This window comes from Lutra lutra, chromosome 10 (assembly GCF_902655055.1).
Source record: "Lutra lutra chromosome 10, mLutLut1.2, whole genome shotgun sequence".
Taxonomy (NCBI): Eukaryota; Metazoa; Chordata; class Mammalia; order Carnivora; family Mustelidae; genus Lutra; species Lutra lutra.
In genome coordinates, this window is record NC_062287.1 from 106,163,182 (window position 1) to 106,187,166 (window position 23,985).

General features: G+C 50.9%; 1 protein-coding gene and 1 long non-coding RNA gene across 8 annotated transcripts; one reads left to right on the forward strand and one right to left on the reverse strand.

Moving 5' to 3' along the window:
- The first annotated feature begins 158 nt into the window (after positions 1-158).
- On the forward strand, positions 159-10,377 carry LGALS12 (galectin 12). Of its 7 annotated transcripts, XM_047693062.1 has the most exons (10): positions 159-659; positions 2,328-2,416; positions 2,542-2,755; positions 3,584-3,703; positions 4,218-4,256; positions 4,879-4,905; positions 5,413-5,501; positions 8,950-9,100; positions 9,603-9,752; positions 9,859-10,377. In XM_047693062.1, the coding sequence occupies exons 1-9, from the start codon at positions 591-593 to the stop codon at positions 9,747-9,749; spliced, it is 945 nt and encodes a 314-aa protein (XP_047549018.1). In that variant the 5' UTR covers positions 159-590; the 3' UTR covers positions 9,750-9,752; positions 9,859-10,377. The 7 variants fall into 7 exon arrangements, with proteins under 7 accessions (XP_047549018.1, XP_047549022.1, XP_047549017.1 ...); XM_047693066.1 differs by having other exon boundaries at positions 159-436; positions 9,603-10,376; XM_047693061.1 differs by having other exon boundaries at positions 9,603-10,375.
- Positions 10,378-11,584: 1,207 nt separating this feature from the next.
- On the reverse strand, positions 11,585-15,962 carry LOC125079461 (uncharacterized). The gene is made up of 2 exons (XR_007121126.1): positions 15,898-15,962; positions 11,585-13,162 (listed from the first exon to the last, which is right to left on the reverse strand). It is a non-coding gene; the product is annotated as an uncharacterized LOC125079461 (long non-coding RNA).
- Between the last annotated feature and the right edge of the window lie 8,023 nt (positions 15,963-23,985).

Below are 23,985 nucleotides of genomic sequence, written 5' to 3' on the forward strand. Positions count from 1 at the left end.
GGAAAGGGCAGGGGAACCTCTCAGCCGGGAGGGGAGTCGGGCATGCAACGCCACTCAGCCAAGTCCAAGAAGCTGGGGCGGGGCTTGTCCTGGGACCTGCCCACATGTGCCACTCACGGACCTCCGACTGGGGAGGGCTCGGAGGGGAGGCCGGGGAACCACAAACAGCAAGCCGGAAGAGAACCTGCCTCTGCCCTCCCTTTGCAACAGCTCGGCGGCGCTTCAGAGCCCAGTGCAAGTGGGGGCAGGGGGCTGGTTAGTTAGCTGCTTAGTTAGCTGCTTAGTTCAAGCTTCTTGCTCCTGGACTCGGATTTCTGCTGACAGCCCCAATCCAGCTGGCGGGACTGGATCTGGGGTGTGCACCAGGGGTGGACCACTGCCCAGTGCTGCCCTCTCAGGCCTGCAGCAAGGGGCACCGGGACCCTGCTGGACCCAAGCTAACCGCCTGGGTTAACCGCTGAGGCTAACCGCTAAGGGAGTTGCCCTGGCACCTCAGATCCTGGCTGGGAAAGGCAAGTCCGGCCAGTGGGGGCAGGGCCAGGGCTCCTGGAATCTGGATCTGCAGGCCGAGTTGGAGGTGCTCCATTCCCATGTCACCTGGAGAAAAACTGGACCCACTTCCTGACCCTTTCATCCTGCAGCCGCCCATCTTCCACCCGGTGAGCAGCCACTCTGGTCTGGAATCTCCAGGTCCCAGGGCTCCCCTCCGACTCCAGCTGGACCCAGACTCCCAGGCGGTGGGTGGAGAGGCCTTCGGTTTTGGGCCATCCTCTCAGCACCTGCTCATAGACTCTGGAAGGCCCTCCTGAGCTTAGCGAAGTGGCGAATGATGGGGCTCACCAGGTCCTTTCGTTTTAAAAGGAATAGAGCCTGGAGTCAGGGCTGTGCTCCTATCATGTGAAGGGGGCCAGGCTAGGAGGATCTGGGGCTCTTGGGGCACTGAGTACCTAGGGTGGTCTCATCTCCAGCCTGGAAGAGAGTCATGTTGGAACCTCCAACTCAAGGATGGGTGTAGGGGTCCCTCCCCTCATGTCCTCCTCCTGCTCAGTGCCCACATGGATTTGCTGACATCTGGTTTTGCTTTACAGAAGACTGAACGCCCAGCACACTCCTTCCTCCCATTAGTAACGCTAATTATCACTTTCTCTTGACTTGGCCTTCTCCCCCTGGGAGAGCTGCGGCAGCTCAGTAATTACTACAGCCCAGGCCTGGAGCCTGGGAAGTGGGAGGGACGGCAGGACTGATCCTAGCTAAGCCTTGGGCCCTCCGACAGCCAGCCAGGAGCTCCAGCACCTCCCTGGATGCCTGAGTAATGGGGTGAAGCAGCTCCCCAGGTTACAAGCTCCCTCCTTGCTCTGCAGGCTGCGAGCTCCTACCTGGAGGGCAGCACTGTTGGGGCTCAGGTCCTTCTAGGTGGTTCGGAGGACACGTGAAAGCCAGTCTTGGTTGTGCTGATGTGTACCTGGGACGTGTTCCCATTCATTCTGCAAACACATATTCACAGCCCACACTGTGCCAGGCGAGGCCCTGAGCACAGAAGGGAAAAACAGGGCTTCAGCTCCAGCTAGCCTGAGCCTCCAGCAGAAAATCCAGCCCCCTGCTTTCCCTGTAAGCCCACCAATGGCCAAGCCGGCCATAGAGTGAAGCATTCCGGGAACACAGGGGACGGAAGGAAAAACTCAGTCCCCATAGTGGGCAGTGCTTGGAGAAGGTGTCAGAGAACCTCGAAAGTCAAGTTGGATCTCGCAGGGCCAAGGGAGAGCAGAGGAAGCGGCTCTGAAAAGGTAGGGAGTTGTAAACGTGTGTGTTGTGTTTTAGGAATTCTGCATAGCTTCTGTGTGGGGAGAGGTGAGCCTGGGAAGGTAGGCTGGGTGGTTGTTGGGTATCTCTCCTGGCATCCATATCAGGGTCCCAACTTGTCCAGCCTTCTGCCTGCTGCCCGTCTCCCCTGCCCCCAAGTTCCTGGGCTTGAGCCAGTAAACAGCCTCAGGACCTCAATGCCGGGTGCTGGAGGTCAGGGCAAGTCTCACTGAGGACCCTTCTGTGCCCCGGGAGCTGGGAAGAGGGGCAGGGCTGGTGCTCCAAGGGGGCGATGGAGCTGAACTTGGCTTCCCCAGGGCAACGTGGCTTTCACATGTCAGGGTCCAGGAAAGGGGAAAAGGTGGAAGAGAACCCTAATTTTCCCCCCATAAGGACATTTTCTGTTGGGAGCAGGAGAATGGAGTTTTCTTGTTCTTCTCTCCCCCACCCTCTGCCCACCTGATGTGGGGATCCCTCGTAAGACCCATTCCCCAGCCCCATATGGCAAGCTTTCCCCCCTTGTTCAGGTGGTTCCTTATGTCGTGACAATTTTCGGTGGCCTGCGTGCGGGCAAGATGGTCATGCTACTGGGAGTGGTCCCTCTAGAGGCACGCAGGTAAGGGGGTGCTCTGCGGGGCTGCTGGAGCTCAGCCCCAGAGGCATTGAGCTGGAGGCTCCTCTCTGCCTTCGGGGTTTCGGGGTTTCCGACCAGGGGTGCCCCTTCAAGAGCAGCTCTCCCAGGTTCCAGGTAGACTTCCAGTGCGGCTGCAGCGTGCACCCCCGGCCGGATATCGCCGTCCACTTCAACCCTCGCTTCCACACCACCAAGCCCCACGTCATCTGCAACACCTTGCACTCGGGGCGCTGGGAGGCCGAGGCCCGGTGGCCCCGCGTGCCCCTGCAGAGAGGAGCCCCTTTCCGCCTCCTCTTTCTCTTTGGAAACGAGGAAATGAAGGTGAGGGGAAGGGATGGGTTTTGGCATCTAGAACCTTCATCTTTCTCCTCCTCCTTCCTTCCACCGAATTCTCCACGTCACTGTGAGGAGGGGCATCCCCGGGAGGGATTAAGACCTGAGCGGACTGAGCAGCCGCTGAGCCTCGCTCCAAGCTGCCCTGGGCCCACGTGGCCTGGGACCCATGGCGGCAAGAAAGCTCTCTCGTGCCTGGCCCTGGCCCTGGGGAGGGCACCAGAGCCATAGTCCTAGCAAGTTCTTTAAGAGCCTGCAATGTGATGGGCTCTGTTCTAGCCCCTCAATATCCACTGGTTAGAGCCTCACGAGGTGGGTAACTCACACCCTGCCCATCTCACGATGGCACAGGGGGCAGGGCGCAGGGAGCGAGAACTCCCCTTCAAGGCTTTCTCCGTGGATGGGAACTCCTGCCAGAAAGATGGCAGGACCTTGACCTCTCTGGGGGAAAGGGGAGCTGATGGGAGCCAGCAGCAGAGGGAGGCCCCTGTGGGGGAGAAGTCATCTGGCCTCCTGAACCCCCATTTCCTCACCTGGGGCTGGGGCTTCTGCTGCTGCTGAGGGATGGCCTAGGGAAGTGCTATGTCGGGGCAGAGGGACAATCAAAAGGACCTTGGTTCCGAGGCCAGCTGTGCAACCTTGGGAAGGTCACAGAAGCTTCCCATGCCTTGGGCACCTTGTCTGCCAAACGTGCCTGTCTCCCAGACTGGGTGTGAAGTTAAACGAGGGACGGTCCAGGTAAGAGCGCCCCACGAGGCCAGGCAGATTCAGTGCACACTAGGTGCTGCTGAGCTGTCTGTCTGTCTGTCTCTCCAGGTGAGTGTGAATGGACAACACTTTCTCCACTACCGCTACCGGCTCCCGCTGTCCCGTGTAGACACCCTGGGCATATTTGGTGACATCCTGGTGGAGGCTATTGGATTCCTGAACATCAGCGTGAGTTCCCTGAGTGGCGACGGCTCCTGCCTCCCCCTGGTGTCTGGGCGGGCCCGGGAGCCCCTGCTGCCCCAGGCAGGCCCTGTCACACCCATTACAACCATGGTAGAGGGGATCCATCAAGGTGTGAGATTCGAGCGGGGTTGAGAAGGTATCCACAGAAGGGGACCCGAGAGCAATGGCCAGGAGGTAATCTGCTTGGACACTTGGAGCCAGGGGACCCAAGCATCAGTAGCTCTGTCCTTCGCCCCTGAGGAGCTTATGGAAAATGCAGATTTCTAGGACCCGCCACCAGACATGCCGACTCCCTAAGTCTGAGGTGGGGCCTAGGAATCAGCATGGGCAAGTGCCAGGTTTGAGAACCCCCAACAAGGCTTGCAGGGAGAGTGAGGACCCACCAAAGCCAGCCTCTACCCACCCCAGGGCATCAGCAGGGTAGGCGGGAGCCCCGCAAATGACTCGCAGAGCTTGGCGGGCCTGAATCCCACGTGTTGCGTCTCCTCTTCCCTAACAGCCATTCGCGGAGGGCGGCAGCGAGTACCCAGTTGGTTACGTGAGTTTCTGGGGAGCAGGCTGGCCCTCATGGTTCTGGCCACACTAGCTGAGCCACCAGTGTTCCCAGCTCCCCTGGCTTGACCTGCTACTCACTGGATTTGCCCAATTTGACAAAAGCCAGCTGCCCCTTCCCTCACTGGGCAGTTGCCATGGATACTGGTCGCCCCCCTCATTGCCCACAAGCCTGGATTTCCCTCTCTCAGCCCAAGCCGGGGTCTGCTTGGGATGAAGGATGGGGTGGACTGGCTGTGCAGGGTGGGCAGAGCCAGCCCCAGGGCTCCTATCAGAAGATCCCGCCAAGTTGAAACTTTCCGTTGCATCCACCAGGCGAGGGAGCTGGGGTCGTCCTGCAGGACAGAGGGGGAGATGAGGTCCAAGGCCACACAATAAGTGAATGACAGGACCCTCTGTGCAGGTCTAACACATTCTTCCAGACCCAGTGTCCATCTGAATCTAAGAGGGCCCCCCTCAGCGCTCTCATCGTTCACCTGTGTTGTTTTTAAGAGAGACAAACCCCAGATACACCCAATTCTTCATAATAATATTGAGAAGCTCTCTTTCGCTGAGCAAACTCTGCATGGTTTCCATGTCTCCTTTCTCTTTCTTTCTCCCCTGAACAGCCTTTCCTGCTGAAGAGCCACAGCCTGGTGAGTGACCTCCCTCCTGGGTCACCTTGTGGAGGTGTCGTCCTGCGGAAGCACCCCCCCCCCGGTGGGAAATGCCCCCCCAGCATCAAGGTTCCCCCTTCCTTTATAGAAACCTCCAGCTTTGTTTTCCCTTTTCTCCATTTATTCTGCATACCATTATCTGAGATTCTTCGGTGCCAGGCTCCAGAGCAGAGGGACCAGCCAGTCCCAGCCCTCCAGTGGCTGGAGAGACAGACCAATGAACAGGCCATGACAGTCCAGGATGCACCAGTGGGGGACATATTGTTGCTCATGGCCCCGGGGAAGAGGGGGCAACCACGGAGCTCAGCCCTGAAAAGCCAGGGAGAGCCGAGGCCTGCGGTAGATGTTTGATAAATGAAGATAGTTGAGTGTCCTCCTGGCCGCATGCCTAGAGACAGACACCTGCCGCAGGGCTCCCCTGGGGGCAGCAGCTCTCCCCAGAGCCCTGCGTGCCTCCCTTCTCAGTCATCTCCCATCTCCCTACAGGAGGTGCCCTGCTCGCGTGCCCTTCCCCGGGGTCTCTGGCCCGGACAGGTCATCGTGCTGCGGGGGCTGGTCTTGCCGGAGCCCAAGGAGTACGTATCCACATGGAAGGGAGGGAGAAATCTCTGAATCGATGAGCTCCACAAGCGTCCCCTCTTCCATCTCTAACACCACTGCCCCGTCGTGAAGCTTGTGGCTGCGAGTGTGCTCAGTGCTTAGTCCCAACCACTGAGCACTGGACGGTGCCCTGTGCTCAGGTTGCCCCCACGGCCCGACAGCCCCAATTCTGGAAGAACCCTCCCTGCCTGTCCATCTGTTCAGGCCAACCAGCCTCTCATCGCAGGTGCCAGCTGGGGCCTCTGGAAAGGTCCTTTAAGGGCTCACGCTGAGACCCAGATAGAGAATTCAACCTCTCAGGGTGACACGGCACAGGGTTTGGGAAACATGGCCAGGCAGCCCCAGAGAGAGGGCCTGGTGCCTGGCAGTGGGAGCTTGGAGCCATACACCAACTACACGGGTGCTGCCTAATCTTTCCAACAGGGGGCGCTCCTGCTCCACTCCCGAAACCTACGCACTCCAAAGACACTTTCGCTTTCTTTTTCTTTCTTTTTTTCCTTTCCTCCTTCCCTCCAGCTGGAATTACGTTAGATTTCATGACTTTTCTGGGCCCGATCGCCTGGGTTTCACTTCCGCTGAGGGCACTTACTACCTGTGTGCCCCTTCAAGGCAGTTACTTTTCCTTTCTGTGCCTCAGTTTCCTCGTGTGTAAGAAGAGATAATAATAGTGCCAGCTTCAGGGCTGGCGTGCATGCTCAGAATTGGGCCGGGCACGCAGTAAGAGCTCTACCAATGTGGGGGTCATCAAAATGATCTCCGTGGAGGGGCGGGAGGGAAGGAAAGTGCCCTGTCTTCTCCCTTTCTGTTTCGGTTTTGTTTTCTGGAGTCCCTGACCTCAGTGAACTCTTGCCCTGCCTGCTCTTTCTTGAGCGGTCCTGTGAATTCTGGAGCAGGTGCGCACCATAGCCCCAGACAGCATGAACCTCCAGAGCCAGGCACAACAGGGTTGGAGTCCTGGCTTGGAGCCACACACCAACTATACAGATGCTCCCTGATCGCTCCAGTATGGGACCATGTGGTCCCATGAACAGTGCAGTCTTGGTGCAAGTCATGACAGCCCTCTGAGCCTGGAGTCCTGAGTTTCCCCATCGGAATAAAAGGAGAGAGATCATCTCAGTCCTACAGGGAAAATGAAAAAGTTCCCAGGGTTACAAAGAATACCCCCCCACACACAAAAACTTGGGAGATACATATCAAGTTCGTGTCCTAGTTCAAAGTCAAATGGCTAGTATCAGGGACGCAGCAAGTAATCAAACTGCTCTTTCTCGAGGGTGGGACGGATGACAAAGAGCGAAGCCCTGGGTTGGGAAGGAAATGTGGAAAGAGTTTTTCCATAGAGCCACTCAGGCCCAGCCTTCTGATTATTTTTATTTATTTTATTTTTTTTTTTTTAAGATTTTGTTTATTTGACAGAGATCACAAGTAGGCAGAGAGGCAGGCAGAGAGAGAAGGGGAAGCAGACTCCCCGCTGAGCAGAGAGCCCGATGTGGGGCTCAATCCCAGGAACCTGGGGTCATGATCTGAGCCGAAGGCAGAGGCTTTAACCCACTGAGCCACCCAGATGCCCCTGATTATTTTTAAAGAAGAAGCAGGAACCCATCTTTCATATAAACTTTCCCAGTTTTGGAACATGGTATGACCTTGAAGGTGAAGAACACTGTGGACCAGCCAGGACATTTCTTTTCTTTTCTTTTCTTTTTTATTTATTTATTTATTATTTTATGAAGTGGTGTGCTACTTTTTTTTTTTAAGATTTTATTTATTTATTTGACAGACAGAGATCACAAGTAGGCAGAGAGGCAGGCAGAGAGAGAGGAAGGGAAGCAGGATCCCTGCCGAGTAGAGAGCCCGATGCGGGGTTCCATCCCAGGGTCCCAGGACCATGACCTGAGCAGAAGGCAGAGGCTTTAACCCACTGAGCCAACCAGGTGGCCCCAGCCAGGACATTTCTACAGGCCATTTGGGCCATGGGCCGCCAACAGGAAGACTTAGCAGTGCCTGGCGTTCAGCGAGTCCACAGTAAATGTTGTTACTGTTTTTTTCTGGAATCGACTGCGGCTTGAACTGGACAGAAGAAGTCGGAGTTGGAAGGCACGGAATTCGTCTGCATTAAAAATCTGTCCTTCCCTCTCCATCCCTCCCCACAGCACTGAGGAGGGGGGACACGGCTGCAGCTGCCACAGGACTTCACTAGGTGTCTGAGGACAGTCCATTACCATCCAGGGCTGTGCAGGACAGGGATGGGAGAGGCAGGGAGACACTGAGGCCTCTAGGAGTTCTCAGGCCAATAGGAAGGGCTTGGGGCTGGGGGCTAGAGGCTCTGTGTGGTGCACTCTCCAGGACCCTGGCTTTCCAAGCTTCTTCCCAGTGGTGAGCCCTTGCTGGTTCCTTCCCAAAGCTGGAAATGTCCGGGGCGTCCTCCTAGAACATATCCAACGAAAGTCCCTGAAAGACCCACCCAGGGTGCACCTTCCCCAACCCCCACACCCCCACCCCTCCGCTTCCATCCCCTCCCCCTGCTTTGCTGTTCCACGCTATGCCTCCTGGTCTCCCTGGTCTCCCGGCTGGCAGGCTATTGTTAACCACTTCTTGATGACCGAGGCATCAGCCACCAGTAACTTCAGAGGTGTTCTTTCAAAGGAAGCTCCCTGGACATGAAAAAGAATCTGGCTCCCCTTTGAGAGGCAGGTGCCAGGCAGCAGAAAGGTGCCAGATCTGGAGTCCTGCGTTGTGCCCAGCCCATGCCAAAGCCTCGCAGCTATTACTAGTGACAGATCCAGCCATGTGACTTCTTGTCCTCGTCACTTACACGGGCTGCTGAACCTCAAGGCACAGGATTTCCGGGAGGACTCGGTAGAAATACCTACTGTGTGCCAGGCACTCGATAACTTTCACATACCCTATCTCCTTTGTTCCTGTCAATAGGAGGGATTGGACCGTAGAGTGATATTTGTTACACAGTGGGTGTGATATGTGCTGATTACATGCCCGGTGTTGTTCTAGCACTTTACACAGGAGAGCTCGTGAGGCAGGTACAGTACCCTTCTCCCCACACTACAGAGCAGGAAACTGAGGAACAGGGACGTGAAGTGACCTCCCCAAGCTCCCAGGACTAGGAAGCAGTGGAGCAGGGTTGAACCCAGGTGGCTCCCACCTCCACGTGATTTGCAAAACACTTAAGACGACACAGCATGGAGCACCCTGCACCTGTTGGCTACTACTAATACGATTCTCCCCATCTCGAGGGGGGAAACAAGGCTCAGACAAGGTCTTTTGCTCCCCCAGGGTCCTCTAGCCTGTGGGTGGCAACATGGGGATTCCCAGCCCCTCTCAGCTGCTCTCCCACATCCGTCCCTGCACTTAGGGTCTGGCAGCCACGGCTCGGAGGAGTCACGGAGCCCCTTCTCCCTCCCCTTCTCATAGCTTCACACTGAGCCTGCGGGACGAGGCCGCTCATGTGCCCGTGATGCTCCGGGCTTCCTTCGCAGACAGAACTCTGGCCTGGATCTCGCGCTGGGGATGCAAGTTGCTGATCTCAGCCCCCTTCCTCTTCTATCCACAGCGATTCTTCGAGGTCAGTCGGAGCCAAGTGGCCTGGTCCCTCCGGGGCGGGGCACAGAGCAGCATTCCCATGGGGAGACGGGTGCGTCCTAGCGCTGGGAAGCCAGAGCCTGCCAGGAGAAGCAGACATCCCGGCCACGGCTCTCAACCCTCCATGCACCCGCCAGCGATCCCACTCCCAAAACATGGATTTAATCAATCAGAGCAGACCCTGGTTATTCAACCGCCCCCCCCCAGTGACTCCAAAGTGCTACCAGGGTTGAGAGCCAGCACTCGCGAGAAGGCAGTGGGCACAGATGGTGGGCCTGAGGCCCAGGGCTGGGATGATCCTCATGGAAGGTCACAGCGGTCTGGTGACAAGCTGGGCACCCAGGCCTGTTCCTTCCCACAACCGGGTGTCCCACGGTTCCAGTCTTTGTGACCTCCGAGGGGAGAGCTCGCTGGGTGGGGAGTCAGGCAGGCAGTGGAGGGTCAGTCTGTCCAGAAGCCTGTAGACCCCTCCTGTCCTTCTCCAGGTTCTCCTCCTGTGCCAGGAGGGAGGGCTGAAGCTGGCGCTCAACGGGCAGGCCCTGGGCGCCACCAGCCTCCAGCGGCAGACCCTGGAGCGACTGCGGGAGCTCCGGGTCAGTGGCAGTGTCCAGCTCTACTGCGTCCACTGCTGAGGAGTGAGCCAGGGACCCCACCAGGGAAGGGGAGGGCCATGCCCTGCACCCCTTGGTGTAGCTCCACTCTCTACCCTTCCTTGAACCGTGTACCTGTCACCACCACCAGAGTCTGCAGGGGCTTTGGGTCCCACAGCAGAGGGAAGGCTCCTCCAACTCGGGGCCCCCTCCACCAGGAGCCTGGGACTTGGCTCTCTCCTCCTGCAGGCCCTAGACAGGGGGCAGGGGGAGCAGCCTAACAAGGACACTCAAAGGTACAGCGGCTAAGGGGCACCCGGGTGGCTCGGTCAGTTAAGCATCCAACTCTTGGTTTCAGTTCAGGTCAGGATCTCAAGGTCATGAGATCGAGCCCCATGATAGGCTCTGCACTCAGTAGGGAGTCTGCCTGAGAGTCTCTCTCTCCCTCTCCCTCTGCCCGCCCCCTCTGCCCTGCTCAAGCTCTGTCTCTCAAATAAATAAATAAAATCTTTTAAAAGAAGGCAAAGACAACAACAACAGTGGCTTAAAGCATTGAGACATGTGTTTCCTTCTCATCTAATAGTTCTGGGGAAAATGGTCCCCGGTCAGTGGTGTAGCTCTGCTCCCTGTGGACCTTTAGGAGGGTCCCAGCCACGGTGCCCGCATTCCCAAGGCACCGGCACCATCTCAGGGGCTGAACCTCGGCTGCCGCCATCCCTAGGTTTCGGGCACTGAGAAAATAATTAGGGAATGTGGACAAGGCCCACCTGCTTTCGGAAGCCCCAGCCTAGGCTTGGCACACCCTGTGTAAATTCGCATCTCCTCCACAAGCAATAGGTCACGGGGCCACGGCGGGGAGGAAGGCTGGAAACGAGCTCTAGCAGGAGGGCCCAGTGCCTGGCCACATGCCTGGCCACGGTTCCCCCGCTGTGATTCCTGGTATGTGGGGATCTATGTATACCGTCTTATTTTGTGTTTTCCACTTCCTGGGCTAGTTTTCCCCCATATTTTCAGCCTCCTTGCTTGCTGGGGGATTGATGAAATCTTTATCACCCTCCCCACCTTTTTTGTTGTTGTTAGAGTGGTTTGGAAGTTTGAAACTGCATTCTACACTTCTGGTGGTTTTATTAGTAATAAAAATCTTAAAAAAAAAAAAAAAGACAAACTGCAATTAAATTGGGTAGTAAGCCTCAGTTTAGGAACTCTGTCTAAGTGACACATTTTGGTTCCTTTTTAGCAACCTCAATAAACCCAACTTAAAAAAAAAAAAAAAAGCCTAGTCCACAGGGGCGTCTGGTTGCTCACTCAGAAGAGCATACAGCTCTTGATCTTGGAGTCATGAGTTCGAGCCCCACATTGGATGTAGAGATTACTTAAATAAATAAAGACTTAGGGGCGCCTGAGTGGCTCAGTGGGTTAAAGCCTCTGCTTCGGCTCGGGTCATGATCTCAGGGTCCTGGGATCGAGCCCCGCATTGGGCTCTCTGCTCAGCAGGGAGCCTGCTTCCTCCTCTCTCTCTCTGCCTGCTTCTCTGCCTACTTGTGATCTATGTCTGTCAAATAAATAAATAAATAATCTTTTAAAAAAAAGACTTAAAACAAATATAGGGGTGCCTGGGTGGCTCAGTGGGTTAAGCCGCTGCCTTCGGCTCAGGTCATGATCTCAGGGTCCTGGGATCGAGTCCCACATCGGGCTCTCTGCTCAGCAGGAAGCCTGCTTCCCTCTCTCTCTCTCTCTGCCTGCCTCTCCGTCTACTTGTGATCTCTCTCTGTCAAATAAATAAATAAAAAATCTTTAACAACAACAACAAAAAAAGTCCGTGGAAGGTAATCATTGATGATAATCATTCAAATTTCGTTAAATTAATTAATTCATGAAAGGATGAGAGAAAGAACCTTGCTTTCTTTACTTAAATATTAAAGACACTGGTAAAAATGAAGTTGAAGCTAAAATACATTCGAAAGCAATCTCCTGGGCTAAGACACGAACACTTTCAAAGAAAGATCAGCTACTTCCACCCATACCCTGACTGCACATTCCCGATGTCCAGGGAGTTCTTCAGACATGCTTGTTCCTGGTCCCCACCCTAGAGCGATGAAATCGGAATGTCTGGGTGTGGGCCCTGGGCCTCAGAATATTTTTAAGATCTCCCAGGAGAGTCTGACATGCAACCAGGATTGAGAATAACTATCTCAGGCCTTGAACACTCTGGAAATTTCCATACCCTTTGACAAATGAAATTTCTCCAGGAAAGAAGTCGCCTCATGCCGGGCCAGTGTAGCCCTCGGTAGGGACTAGTGACCAGACCGCTGAGAGCCAGGCTTGAGGGATGGGACCCAGGCTATGGGAGGGCAGGGTAGAGGGAAGGGAAAAGTAACAATGCCAGAGAAGGTGAGGACACCCAAAATTAGGGAGCCAAGACCCCAGTACATAGCAAGAGCAGGAGGGAGAGTGGAGAATGTGCCAGACTCAAGGAGACAGGATCTATGCTGATGAGTGTCAGGTAGACTCTGGGACCTCTCTGAGCCACAGCTCCCTCCAGTATAGAATGGGGATGGTCTGTCATTGCTCTGATCACTCCACAGGGCTGTGAGGCTCACATGTGAGCAGCCCTGTCCATTTTCCAGCACTTTCCCGCACACTTCATGCCTGTAAAAACCCTGTGATGTAGACAGGATAAGAAGAAAGCCAGGCAGACTGGCCCAGTAACTTCTCAGAGATCATGGAGCTGGGCTGGGAGTGCGAGTCAGAACCAGCTCTTCCTGTCTCCTGGTCAGTGCGGGCTTTCGGGGCTCTCCACTGACTCTCCCCCTGAACGCGGCTCCCGAAGCATACAGCCTGAGTTCAAATCCCGCTGCCTCCGTGAGCTTAGACGTCATGGCTTTGGACAAATTCAGCATGTTCACATGGAAAGGTACAGGCAGTCCCCTCAATCCAGCAGGATGGCGGTGACTTTAGGAGTCACAAGCACTTAAAATGCCTCATACTGAGTTGGAAGTCCACGAATGGTGGCTGCTGGAAGTGTGAGAGATACTAATCTGCCCCCCGCAAGGTTGCCAGTGCCCCTCCCCCGGCACGAGCAGAACCCTAGGAGTTGGCATCTCCCCTGTGAGGACACATCTCAGATCGGTGATGAAGTACTCACCATCACTTTCCAGACAGGTGGACGCCCTCCGTTCAAGGATCTTCTCCTTCACAGAACTGATGACCTTGTCCACACACGCCACAGCTGGTGCTGGTCATGGGGTTGTTGACCCGGTTGATTTAGGATGTGAAGAACCTACTGGGAGTCGAAGACAGGCAGACTCTTGACTCTAGGAGGCATCGCTGTGGCACCAGGAGTCAGAAGCAGAACTCACAGATTCTGAAGGGCCCGGTGTCTCCATGGGGCCAGGCTGACGCTGTGTGGACCGTTTTGCAAACAAGTTCTATTTGGGACCCACGCGAGGGCTTGCCTTAACAAACAAACAAACAAAAAATGCAATTCAGTTGATGTACACCAAATCTCATCCTGTAGAGAATAAAGGTCCAGAATTTTCTATTTCCAAAGAATTCAAGGGGCTTAATAGGAAAGAACAAGTAGGCACTTGCTCATGCTTCTAAACCCAAGCGTTGATGTCTAAACAGAAAACATTTCCCCGCTTGCAGGGGCCACGCTCCCATCCCCCATGTGGTTGGCCCCGTGCTTACAGCCAGTCTGAAAAATCTCCAGCCGGTCTCGGGGTCTGGCGTCTGGCCTGCTCCATCGGCGCGTGGGGAGAACAGTGAGGTGCGAGCGCTTGTCGCATGAGGGATGCCTGGCCCCGCTGCCTCCCTTTGCACAGGTGCCAGACACTGGAGTCTGGGAAAAACAACCTACTCTCCCACCTCCGAGTCGTGGAAAAGGAAAAGTCGTGGAAAAGTCGGGAGTACACATTCATTCGGATGTGCGTTCACCCGCACATGCGTGTGTGGCTGTGTTTCTGCACGTATGTTGTCATGACAACGTATGTCCCAGCATCTTTCTGACCTATCCTAGCACCACAACTGGCCAAGGCAACATTGGAGAGTCCATGCTGAGCCCCTTCCCTCCTTGCAGACTGACCATAAGCCAGCACCCGTCCTGCTTATGGTGTCCATGCCCACGTCAAGGCCCTTCCTTAGATCCTCTCCTGGCCTTGGGATGTTTTTCTTCTGTCTTGGCTGAGGTCCTGACAGCCAGCTCGGCCAAGGAGCGGGATCTTGTGGGCCACAGAGCTGTAGGCAAGGGGTGGACCTCTGCCAACCAGCCCTCCCATCTGCACAACCCAAGAAAGAAGCATTATCTCCCCTTGTTCAGAGGCAGGAACTGGGGTCCTGGAGGATGGTGATTTGTTCAAGGTCACTTGTGTGAAAAGGCTAAGCTGGGTCCCTCCTCTGCCCACATTTCCACTAGTGGCCCCATGGCCCTGTCTTCCAGACCCCATTCCTTGATGTCAGTATTCGACCCAGGACACCCCAGCCACAAAGATCAATGCCTTTTCTGTTCCTCTTCTTCTATGTTCCTGATCTGGACAGTGACATCCTACACTCCAACCCCTCATTTCAGGCTTCCCAATCCCAAAAGAGAGCCATCCTAAGTCCACCATCTTCCTCAAACACCCCTTCCCTCCACCCCACCTCCACCCCTGCCACTTATGTTCAGCCACAAAGTCCAGTCAATGCTAGCTCTAGAAGTTTCTCCTGAATTCTCCTCCTCATCTCTTTCCCACCCTCTGACACAGTTCAGGGCAGCCCCTGTCCCTGCTTCCATGACCCCAAAGCCTCTTGACAAGTTTCCCTGCCTCCTGTCCCTGCTACCCCACATCCAGTCTCCCCAAGACCCACTGTGGCCTTCTCAAGGGGCACATCTCACTCTGACCTTCCCATGGCTTCAGGGCTCAGTGCACACACTTTGGACAGCTCACAGGCCCTGCTGACCAGCCCTTCCTCATCCCTCCTCACCCTCCCCGCCCTCTGCCCCCAGGCTGACTGGCTTGCCCTTCACCTCAACACAGAGCTGGCTCCTGCCTCTGGTCTTCTGCATATCCGGCTGTCTGAGTCACAGTCACCTCCTCACCCCCTCCCTTCCTCTTTTTCCCCACATCAGGCATCCTTCTGAGCAGCTGCCCTCAGGGCCCCAGACTGCCTCAGCGGCCACTCTCTGGGCCCCCAGGTCCCTGGGACCTGTACCTCCCTCTGCATGGATCATGTCCTGCTGGGATTCCCTGTGTCTGTCTGCACCTCCCTCTGGGTTTTGAGCACCCCTGGGGCAGGATCCTGTATGTTGCCCCCACCCCCCACCCCCGCTCCTTCCTCTCCAGGATCCAGTGAAGGGTCTGGCCTGGAATGGGGGGGCAGAGGGACTCTGCATGGAAAAGGGGCTGGAGGGTTCACAGGGCAGGGACATGGGGCCCAGCGACTCCCTTCTTTCAGCCGGGGCACAGCAGGCCTGGGAGTGGTGAACACAAGACGTCAATTTACTTCATTTCTAAATACAGAAGGGCACAGCCAGGGCACTGTCACCAGGAGCCAAATTCGGAGCTTGTCCCCCATCTGGATGAGGACACAGGACAGTTCCCTTCCAGAGTTCCCTTCCAGACAGCCTTTCTTTTTCCAGGTTATAAGACAAAAGGAATTGTTCCATTTCCTAGAATAAACGTACAGACGTATCTTGTGTCTTCCAGAGGTAAACCACAGAACAGAAACCGAGGCTTCCTGCTACTTCGATGACCCAATAGGTGGGACTGGTCCGGACCTCAGAGGAAGGACGGTAGAAGGAAGGGGAGCGACCGAGGTGCTGTTGGAGGAAGTGAGGAGCTCTAAACCCTGGGCAGGAGCAGAGGCAGGCAGAGTGGGGGTTAATTCACCTCCCCAAGCCTTGCCGAATAGAGGCTTCTCTGTGAACGGAGTGTGAGCAAGCTGGGCCCTAATGGCCCAGACAGACACAGCTTCTAGAACAAGACCCAGCTCCCTTCACGTATCACTCACCATGCCTCCCCATCCCTACAAGCCAGGCATGCGATAAAGCCGTGTGGACACAGACAGCACATAGCCCCTCGGCCAAGACCTCATAGACCCCCAGAGAAAGCAGGCTTTCTTATAATAATGGAATTTTCATATGAGTTTTCAAAATAGCAGCTGGTGCCCACTCTCCCCAAGACCAACAACGCAGACTGAGGGAGCCACTCACTGTAGATTTTCCTTTATAAGCAGGAGGACTCGGAGTAGACACCAGGGAGTGGAGGTTAAGCAAGTGTGACACCTGCTGCTTTCCTGCCCCGCCTTCCGGATGAACTCTGAGAATCTCACTTTTGGTTTCATGCTGCCCTGCTCAGAGTCAATCACTCACTAACCAAGCAGCAAACAAAACTGTGAAGCCTAAAAAGAGACCATGATGGACAATCACACAGGGACTCTTGACACACAGAAGTAGAAGAGAAATAGTGTCTCTGGGCAGCCACACCTGACCCAGTCTTGAAGCCGGCACGACCTCCCTAACGCCCACCTGAGGATTTCATCAGCTTTGCAGTGCCAAAAAACAACCCCAGGAGCTCAGAGGCTTAGCACAACAACCACTTCCTTCTTCCCATAAGCTGGGGGCTGGGGGTCAGCTGAGAATCTTCTGGGCTCTGCTGAGTTTGCATCCTGGTATCCCAGTGGAAGGAGCAGCCTCTAGCTGGGACATGTCTTGTGACAAAGAACACAAGAGCCGAAGAAGCCGAGCCTAACCATGCACTCTCGTTTAAAACTTCTGCTCAGAGGTGGGAATCAACATGTATGCTCCTTTGCTCCCCTTGGCCAAAGCAAATCCCATGACCAAGCCCGAAGTCAGTGAGGAACATGGATGAGTCACACGATAATGGCAGGGAGGTGTCATCTTTATGGTGAGGGAGCATAACAGGGGATCCTGTCTACCACAAGGACATTCTTTCCACGGCCCTTCAGAAACTGAATTCCCAGGAGGTATTTGCCTAGAAGGGACTGGAGAGTGATGGGTAGAAGGTACCACATCCACAGCAAAAGCACAGATGGGATCTAGGTTAGGTTCTCTCGGGCACAAAGTATACACTGCATTCACTGGAACATCTTCAGCTAAAAGTAACAGAGTTAAACTACAACAGATTCAGCAGTGAGGAAATATTACTATCACTTATATACCAAGAAGTCAAGAGATGGCGGGGCTTGTCAGAGGGCCCTTGATAACATCAAGCACACCCCCCCCACCCTCCTCCTGTCATCAATCACGTTCTTCTCGGTGTCTACAGTATCAGCCCTCATGGGGGCAAAATGGCTGCAGCAGCTCCATATGTCCCATTCTCACATGACTGTGTCCAAAGGCAGAACACAAGGTAATTTATCACGTGTCTCTTTTTACCAGGGAGCAAAATCTTTCCCAGAAACCTTTCAGACAGGCTGGCTATTCGTAGTCATCATCACTCTCTGAGGCAGGGGCCCATTTTGGTTTCCCAGACCAATCAGGATTCTAGCCATGAAAAAACTGAGAAGTCAGCATATCAGTGGGTCTTTTTTTTTTTTTTTTTAATTATTATCCAGTCTGACACCATGTGTCTTCTGATTGGGACATTTAGCCCATTTACATCCAGGATAACTATTGAAAAATATGAATTTAGTGCCACTGTTTCACCTGTAAGGTGACTGTTACTGTATATTGTTTCTGTTCCTTTCTGGTCTATATTACTTTTAAGCTCTCTCTGCTTAGAGGACCCCTTTCAATATTTCTTGTAGGGATGGTGTGGTGATTGCAAATTCTTTTAGTTTTTATTTGTCCTGGAAGCTCTTTATCTCCCCTTCTATTTTCAATGACAGCCAAGGTGGATAAAGTATTCTTAGCTGCATATTTTTCTCATTTGGTGCCCTGTATATATCATGCCAGCCCTTTCTGGCCTGCCAGGTTTCTGTTGATAGGTCTGTTGCCAATCTAGTGTTTCTGCCCTTGTAGGTTACAGACCTCTTTTCCTGAACTGCTTTCAGGATTTTCTCTTTGTCTCTGAGATTTGTAAGTTTTACTATTAGATTGGTCAGAGTGTTGACCTATTTTTACTGATTTTGAGGGGGGGGGGTTTCTGTGCCTTCTGGATTTTGATGCCTGTTTCCTTCCCCAAATTAAGGAAATTCTCCACTATAATTTGCTTCAATATACCTTCTGCCCCCCATCCCCCGCCTCTCTTCCTTCTTCTTCTGGGATCCCAATTATTCTAATATTGTTTTGTCTTATGGTATCACTTATATCTCAAATTCTCCCCTTGTGGGGCGCCTGGGTGGCTCAGTGGGTTAAAGCCTCTGCCTTCGGCTCAGGTCATGATCCCGGGGTCCTGGGATCGAGCCCTGCATCGGGCTCTCTGCTCCGCAGGGAGCCTGCTTTCTCCCCTCTCTCTCTCTCTGCCTGCCTCTCTGCCTACTTGTGATCTCTCTCTCTCTGTCAAATAAAAAAAAAAAATTCTCCCCTTGTGATCCAGTAGTTATTTATCTCTTTTTCTCAGCTTCTTTATTCTCTATCATTTGGTCTTCTATATCTACCAATTCTTCTGCCTCATTTATCTTAGCAGTAAGAAATCCCATTTTTTTATTGCACCTCATTAATAGCCTTTTTGATTTCAACTTGGTTAGATTTTATTTCTCTAGAAATGGAATCTCTGGTATCTTCTATGCTTTTTTTTTTAAAGCCCATCCATTAATAATACAAGAATAGGGGGCGCCTGGGTGGCTCATTGGGTTAAGCCGCTGCCTTCGGCTCGGGTCATGATCTCAGGGTCCTGGAATCGAGTCCCACATTGGGCTCTCTGCTCGGCAGGAGGCCTACTTCCCTCTCTCTCTCTCTCTCTCTCTCTGCCTTCCTCTCCGTCTACTTGTGATCTCTCTCTGTCAAATAAATAAATAAAATCTTAAAAAAAATAATACAAGAATAGTAGGGGACTTTAACAGTCTTCTCACTGACATGAACAAATCATCTAAGCAAAAGATCAACAGGGAAATAAGGGCCTTAATTGACACACTGGACCACATGGACTTCATAAATATATTCAGAACATTCCATCCCAAAGCAACAGAATACACATTCTTCTCTAGTGCACAAGGAAACATTCTCCAGAATGGACCACATCCTGGGTCACAAATCAGATCTCAGTTGGTACCAAAAGATTGGGATCATTACCTGCATATTTTCAGATTCAATCACAAGAGGAAAATTGGAAAGAATTCAAATATATGAAGGCTAAAGAGCATCCTACTAAAGAATTAATGGGTCAACCAAGAAGTTAAAGAAGAATTGAAAAAATTCAATGGAAACAAATGAAAATGAAAACATAACTGTTCAGAACGTTTGGGATGCAGCAAAGGCTGTCCTAAGAGGAAAGGATATAGCAATACAAGCCTTTCTCAAGGAACAAGAAAGATCTCAAATACACAACCTAACCTTAGAGCTAAAGCTAAAGCTGGAAAAGAACAGCAAATAAAACCTAAACCCAGGAGAAGAGAAATAATAAAGATTAGAGCAGAAATCAATGAAATAGAAACCAAAAGAACAGTAGAACAGATCAACAAAACCAGGAGGTGATTCTTTGAAAGAATTAATAAGATTGATAAACCCCTAGCCAGACTTCTCAAAAAGAAAAGAGAAAGGATGCAAATAAGTAAAATCATGAATGAAAGAAGAGAGATCACAACCAACACCAAAAAAATACAAACAATTATAAGAACATATTATGAGCAACAATGTGCCAACAAATTAGACAATCTGGAAGAAGTGGATGCATTTCTAGAGACGTGTAAACTACCAAAACTGAACCAGGAAGAAATAGAAAACCTGAACAGACCCATAATGAGCAAAGAAATTGAAGCAGTCATCAATTCTCCCAACAAACAAGACCCCAGGGCCAGATGGCTTCCCAGGGGAATTCTACCAAACATTTAAAGAAGAACTAATCGGTGCCTGGGTGGTTCAGTGGGTTAAGCCTCTGCCTTCAGCTCAGGTCATGATCTCAGGGTCCTGGGATCGAGCCCCACATCGGGCTCTCTGCTCGGCGGGGAGCCTGCTTCCTCCTCTCTCCCTCTTTGCCTGCCTCTCTGCCTACTTGTGATCTCTCTCTGTCAAATAAATAAATAAAATCTTAAATAAAAATAAAGAAGAATTAATACCTATTCTGAAATTGTTCCAAAAAATAGAAATGGAAGGAAAACTTCCAAACTCATTTTATGAAGCCAGCATTACCTTGATCCCCAAACCAGACAAAGACCCCATCAAAAAGGAGAATTACAGACCAATATCCCTGATGAACATGGATGCCAAAATTGTCACCAAGACACTGTCCAATAGGATCCAACAGTACCTTAAAAGGATTATTCACCACCACCAAATGGGATTTATTCCTAAGCTGCAAGAGTGATTCAACATTTGCAAATCAATCAACATGATACATCACACTAATAAAAGAAAGGACAAGTATGATCCTTTATCCTTTATATGATATCCTTTATATGATCCAGTACCATCCAATTGATGCAGAAAGCATTTGACAAAGTACAGCATTCTTTCTTGATTAAAACTCTTCAGGGGCGCCTGGGTGGCTCAGTGGGTTAGGCCGCTGCCTTTGGCTCGGGTCATGATCTCAGGATCCTGGGATCGAGCCCCGCATCGGCTCTCTGCTCAGCGGGGAGCCTGCTTCCTCCTCTCTCTGCCTGCCTCTCTGCCTGCTTGTGATCTCTCTCTGTCAGATAAATTTAAAAACAAAAACAAAAACAAAAACCTCTTCACAGTGTAGGGATAGAGGATACATACCTCAGTATCATAAAAGCCATCTATGAAAAACCCACAGGAAATATCATTTTCAATGGGGGAAAATTTAGAGCTTGTCCCCTAACGTCAGGAACATGGCAAAGATGTCCACTCTCTCTCATCACTGTTATTCAACATAGTACTAAAAGTCCTAGCCTCAGCAATCAGACAACAAAAAGAAATAAAATGTATCTGAATTGGCAAAAAAAGAAGTCAAACTCTCACTCTTTGCAGAGGACATGATATATCATGTGGAAATCCCAAAAGACTCCACCCCAAAACTGCTAAAACTCATACAGGAATTCAGTAAATTGACAAGATATAAAATCAATGTGCAGAAATCAGTTGCATTTCTATATATCAACAGCAAGACAGGAGAAAGAGAAATTAAGGAGTTGATCCCATTTACAATTACACCCAAACCCACAAGATATCTAGGAATAAATCTAACCAAAGAGGCAAAGAATCTGTACTCATGAAAAATTGAGGAAGACACAAAGAAATAGAAAAACATCCTATGTTCATGGTTTGGAAGAACAAGTTTTGTGAAAATGTCTGTGCTACCTAGAGGAATCTACACATTTAATACAATTTCTATCAAAATACCATCAACTTTTTTCAAAGAAATGGAAACAATAATCCTAAAATTTGTATGGAACCAGAAAAAAACCTGAATAGCCAGAGGAATGTTGAAACAGAAAAGCAAAGCTGGTGGCATCACAACTCTGGACTTCAAGTGTATTACAAAGCTGTAATCATCAAGACAGTCTGGTACTGGCACAAAAACAGACACATAGACCAATGGAACAGAAATAGAGAACCCACAAATGGACCCTCAACTCTATGGTCATCTAATCTTCGACAAAGCAGGAAAGAATGTCCAAAGGAAAAAAAAAGACATTCTCTTCAACAAATGGTGTTGGGAAAATTGGACAGCCACATGCAGAAGAAGGAAACAACCATTCCTTACACCACACACAAAAATAGACTCAAAGTGGACGAAAGACTTAAATGTGGAACAGGAAACCATCAAAATCCTTGAGGAGAACATGGTCAGCAACCTCTTCGATCTCAGCCACAGCAACTTCTTTCTAGAAGCATCACCAAAGACAAGGGAAGCAAGGGTAAAAATGAACTATTGGGACTTCATCAAGATGAAAAGCTTTTGCATAGCCAAGGAAATAGTCAACAAAACCAAAAGACAACTGACAGAATGAGAAAAGATATTTGCAAATGACATATCATATAAAGGGCTAGTATCCAAAAATCTATAAAGAACTTATCAAACTCAACACCCAAAGAACAAATAATCCAATCAGGAAATGGGCAGAAGACATGAACAGACACTTCTGCAAAGAAGACATCCAAATGGCCAGCAGAGACATGAAAAAGTGCTCCACATAACTTGGTGTTATGTGAATATGGTGCAAATCAAAACCACAGTGAGATACCACCTTAGACCAATCAGAATGGCTAAAATGAACAAGTCAGGAAAAAACAGATGTTGGCAAGAATGCAGAGAAAGGGGAACCCTCCTACAATGTTGGGAATGCAAGCTGGTGCGGCCACTCTGGAAAACAATATGGAGGCTCCTCAAAAAGTTGAAAATAGAACTACCCTATGACCCAGATACAAAGATACAAAATAGTATCTTTGTATTTACACCAAATATACAAAGATAGTGATCCGAAAGGACATGTGCACCCCAAAGTTCGTAGCAGCAATGTCCACAAAAGGCAAACTATGGAAAGAGCCCAGATGCCTATTGACAGATGAATGGATAAATAAGATGTGGTCTATATATACAATGGAATATTACGCAGCCATGAAAAGATGAAATCTTGCCATTTGCAATGACATGGGTGGAACTAGAGGGTATTATGCTAAGCAAAATAAGTCAGTCAGAGAAAGACAATTATCATATGATTTCATTGATACTTGGAATTTGAGAAATAAGGCAGAAGAGGGTCACAGGGGAAGAGGAGAAAAAATGAAACAAGACTAAACCAGAGAGGGAGACAAACCATAAGAGGCTCTTAATCTCAGGAAACAAAGGTTGCTGCTGGAGTGGAGGGGGTGGTGCGAGGGATGAGTGGCTGGGTGATGGACACTGGGGAGGGTATGTGCTATGATGAGTTCTGTGAATTGTGTAAGACTGATGAATCACAGACCTGAATCCCTGAAACAAATAATACATTTTATGTTAGTAAAAATTAAAAAATTAAAATTAAAAAAATTAAAAGTGCAAAAAACAGGTAAAAGAAGAGGAAGAAGAAGAAGAAGAGGAGGAGGAGTACTGGGAGGTGCAAGTAGGTGACTATTTGAGGAAACAATGGTGTGGGCCAGGGCTCTATACAAAAAAAGTGTTCAGTGGAAGAGTATTTACAGGCAATAACTATATTCAAACCAATCAGATGAGTTCCTCTGGAATTCAGGCCAAGCAAGTCTGAATATGGTGCAGCCCTGTGCGCCATGGGAGCCTCTCATTTGTCTTCTCCTAAGGGACTGTTCTTTCCTTGTATCTGTTCTTTGATGACCCAGTGCGGATTTTTCATGCTCTCTTTTGGTTCCCCCACCCCAAAGGGAGGTCTGGAAAGTGCCATTTCATAGCAGTTTATAGACAAGGAGCTACCGGAACCTGGTACTCCCCCAAATTCTCTTGAGTGTACTCTCCACATGTTGATAGTCCCAACATTGTGGATCCTGCTTCCCAATTTAGAATTTAAAAACTGACCTTCCTCCCTAAGTGCAAAGAGGGATTTAAGTTCTGTTGGCACACGCATCCACAGGGGTCTTGGTGTGCAGTGAATCATACTGGGGAAACCGCTAGGTCCCCAACATTTCTTTCACGGGTGCAATATTGCTTTTGGCTTCCTTCCAGTTGCTTTCTTTTGCCTCTTTCTGCATAAGGAAGGATCAAAGGATCAAAGACAATATAAGGGGCTCTAACAACTGTTGCTACATCCCTTCCAACTACACCTTGGAGAATAAGTGAAAAAACACAAATATCCAGGCATTTCCTTAGCTTTAAGCCAGTTTTTTTTTTTTTTTAATCTCTGAAAATTCTAGACATGTTCCTCTCCAGTCACAGTTTCCTGATATCTGCCATGGATCCCTAGGGATAAAATCGGGAGGAAGATGTACAGAACATACTTGTGATGTTTTCATAGGGCTTTTCTTCAAAGTAAGTCGGTGTCTGCTGTTCTGGAGGAGATCTGGGTCTGTGATCCGACTCAGGTCTGGCTATTGAGTAAGACGCCGTAATTCTGCATCAGGCTTCTGAGACCAGACATAAAGGATTCTCAGCTGTGCAACTCCAGTAAGAATGAGTTGACTCCTCAACTGTTTTCTGTTCTAGGGACCGACTGACCACATCCCTGCCACCGAAGATGCCTGTGGGCAAACAATTTTTATTCATACTCCAACGTTTTTGTGCCTCAGGGAACCTTGTCTCTCGTGTTTAAATGTTCCTGGTTTGGGATCGCA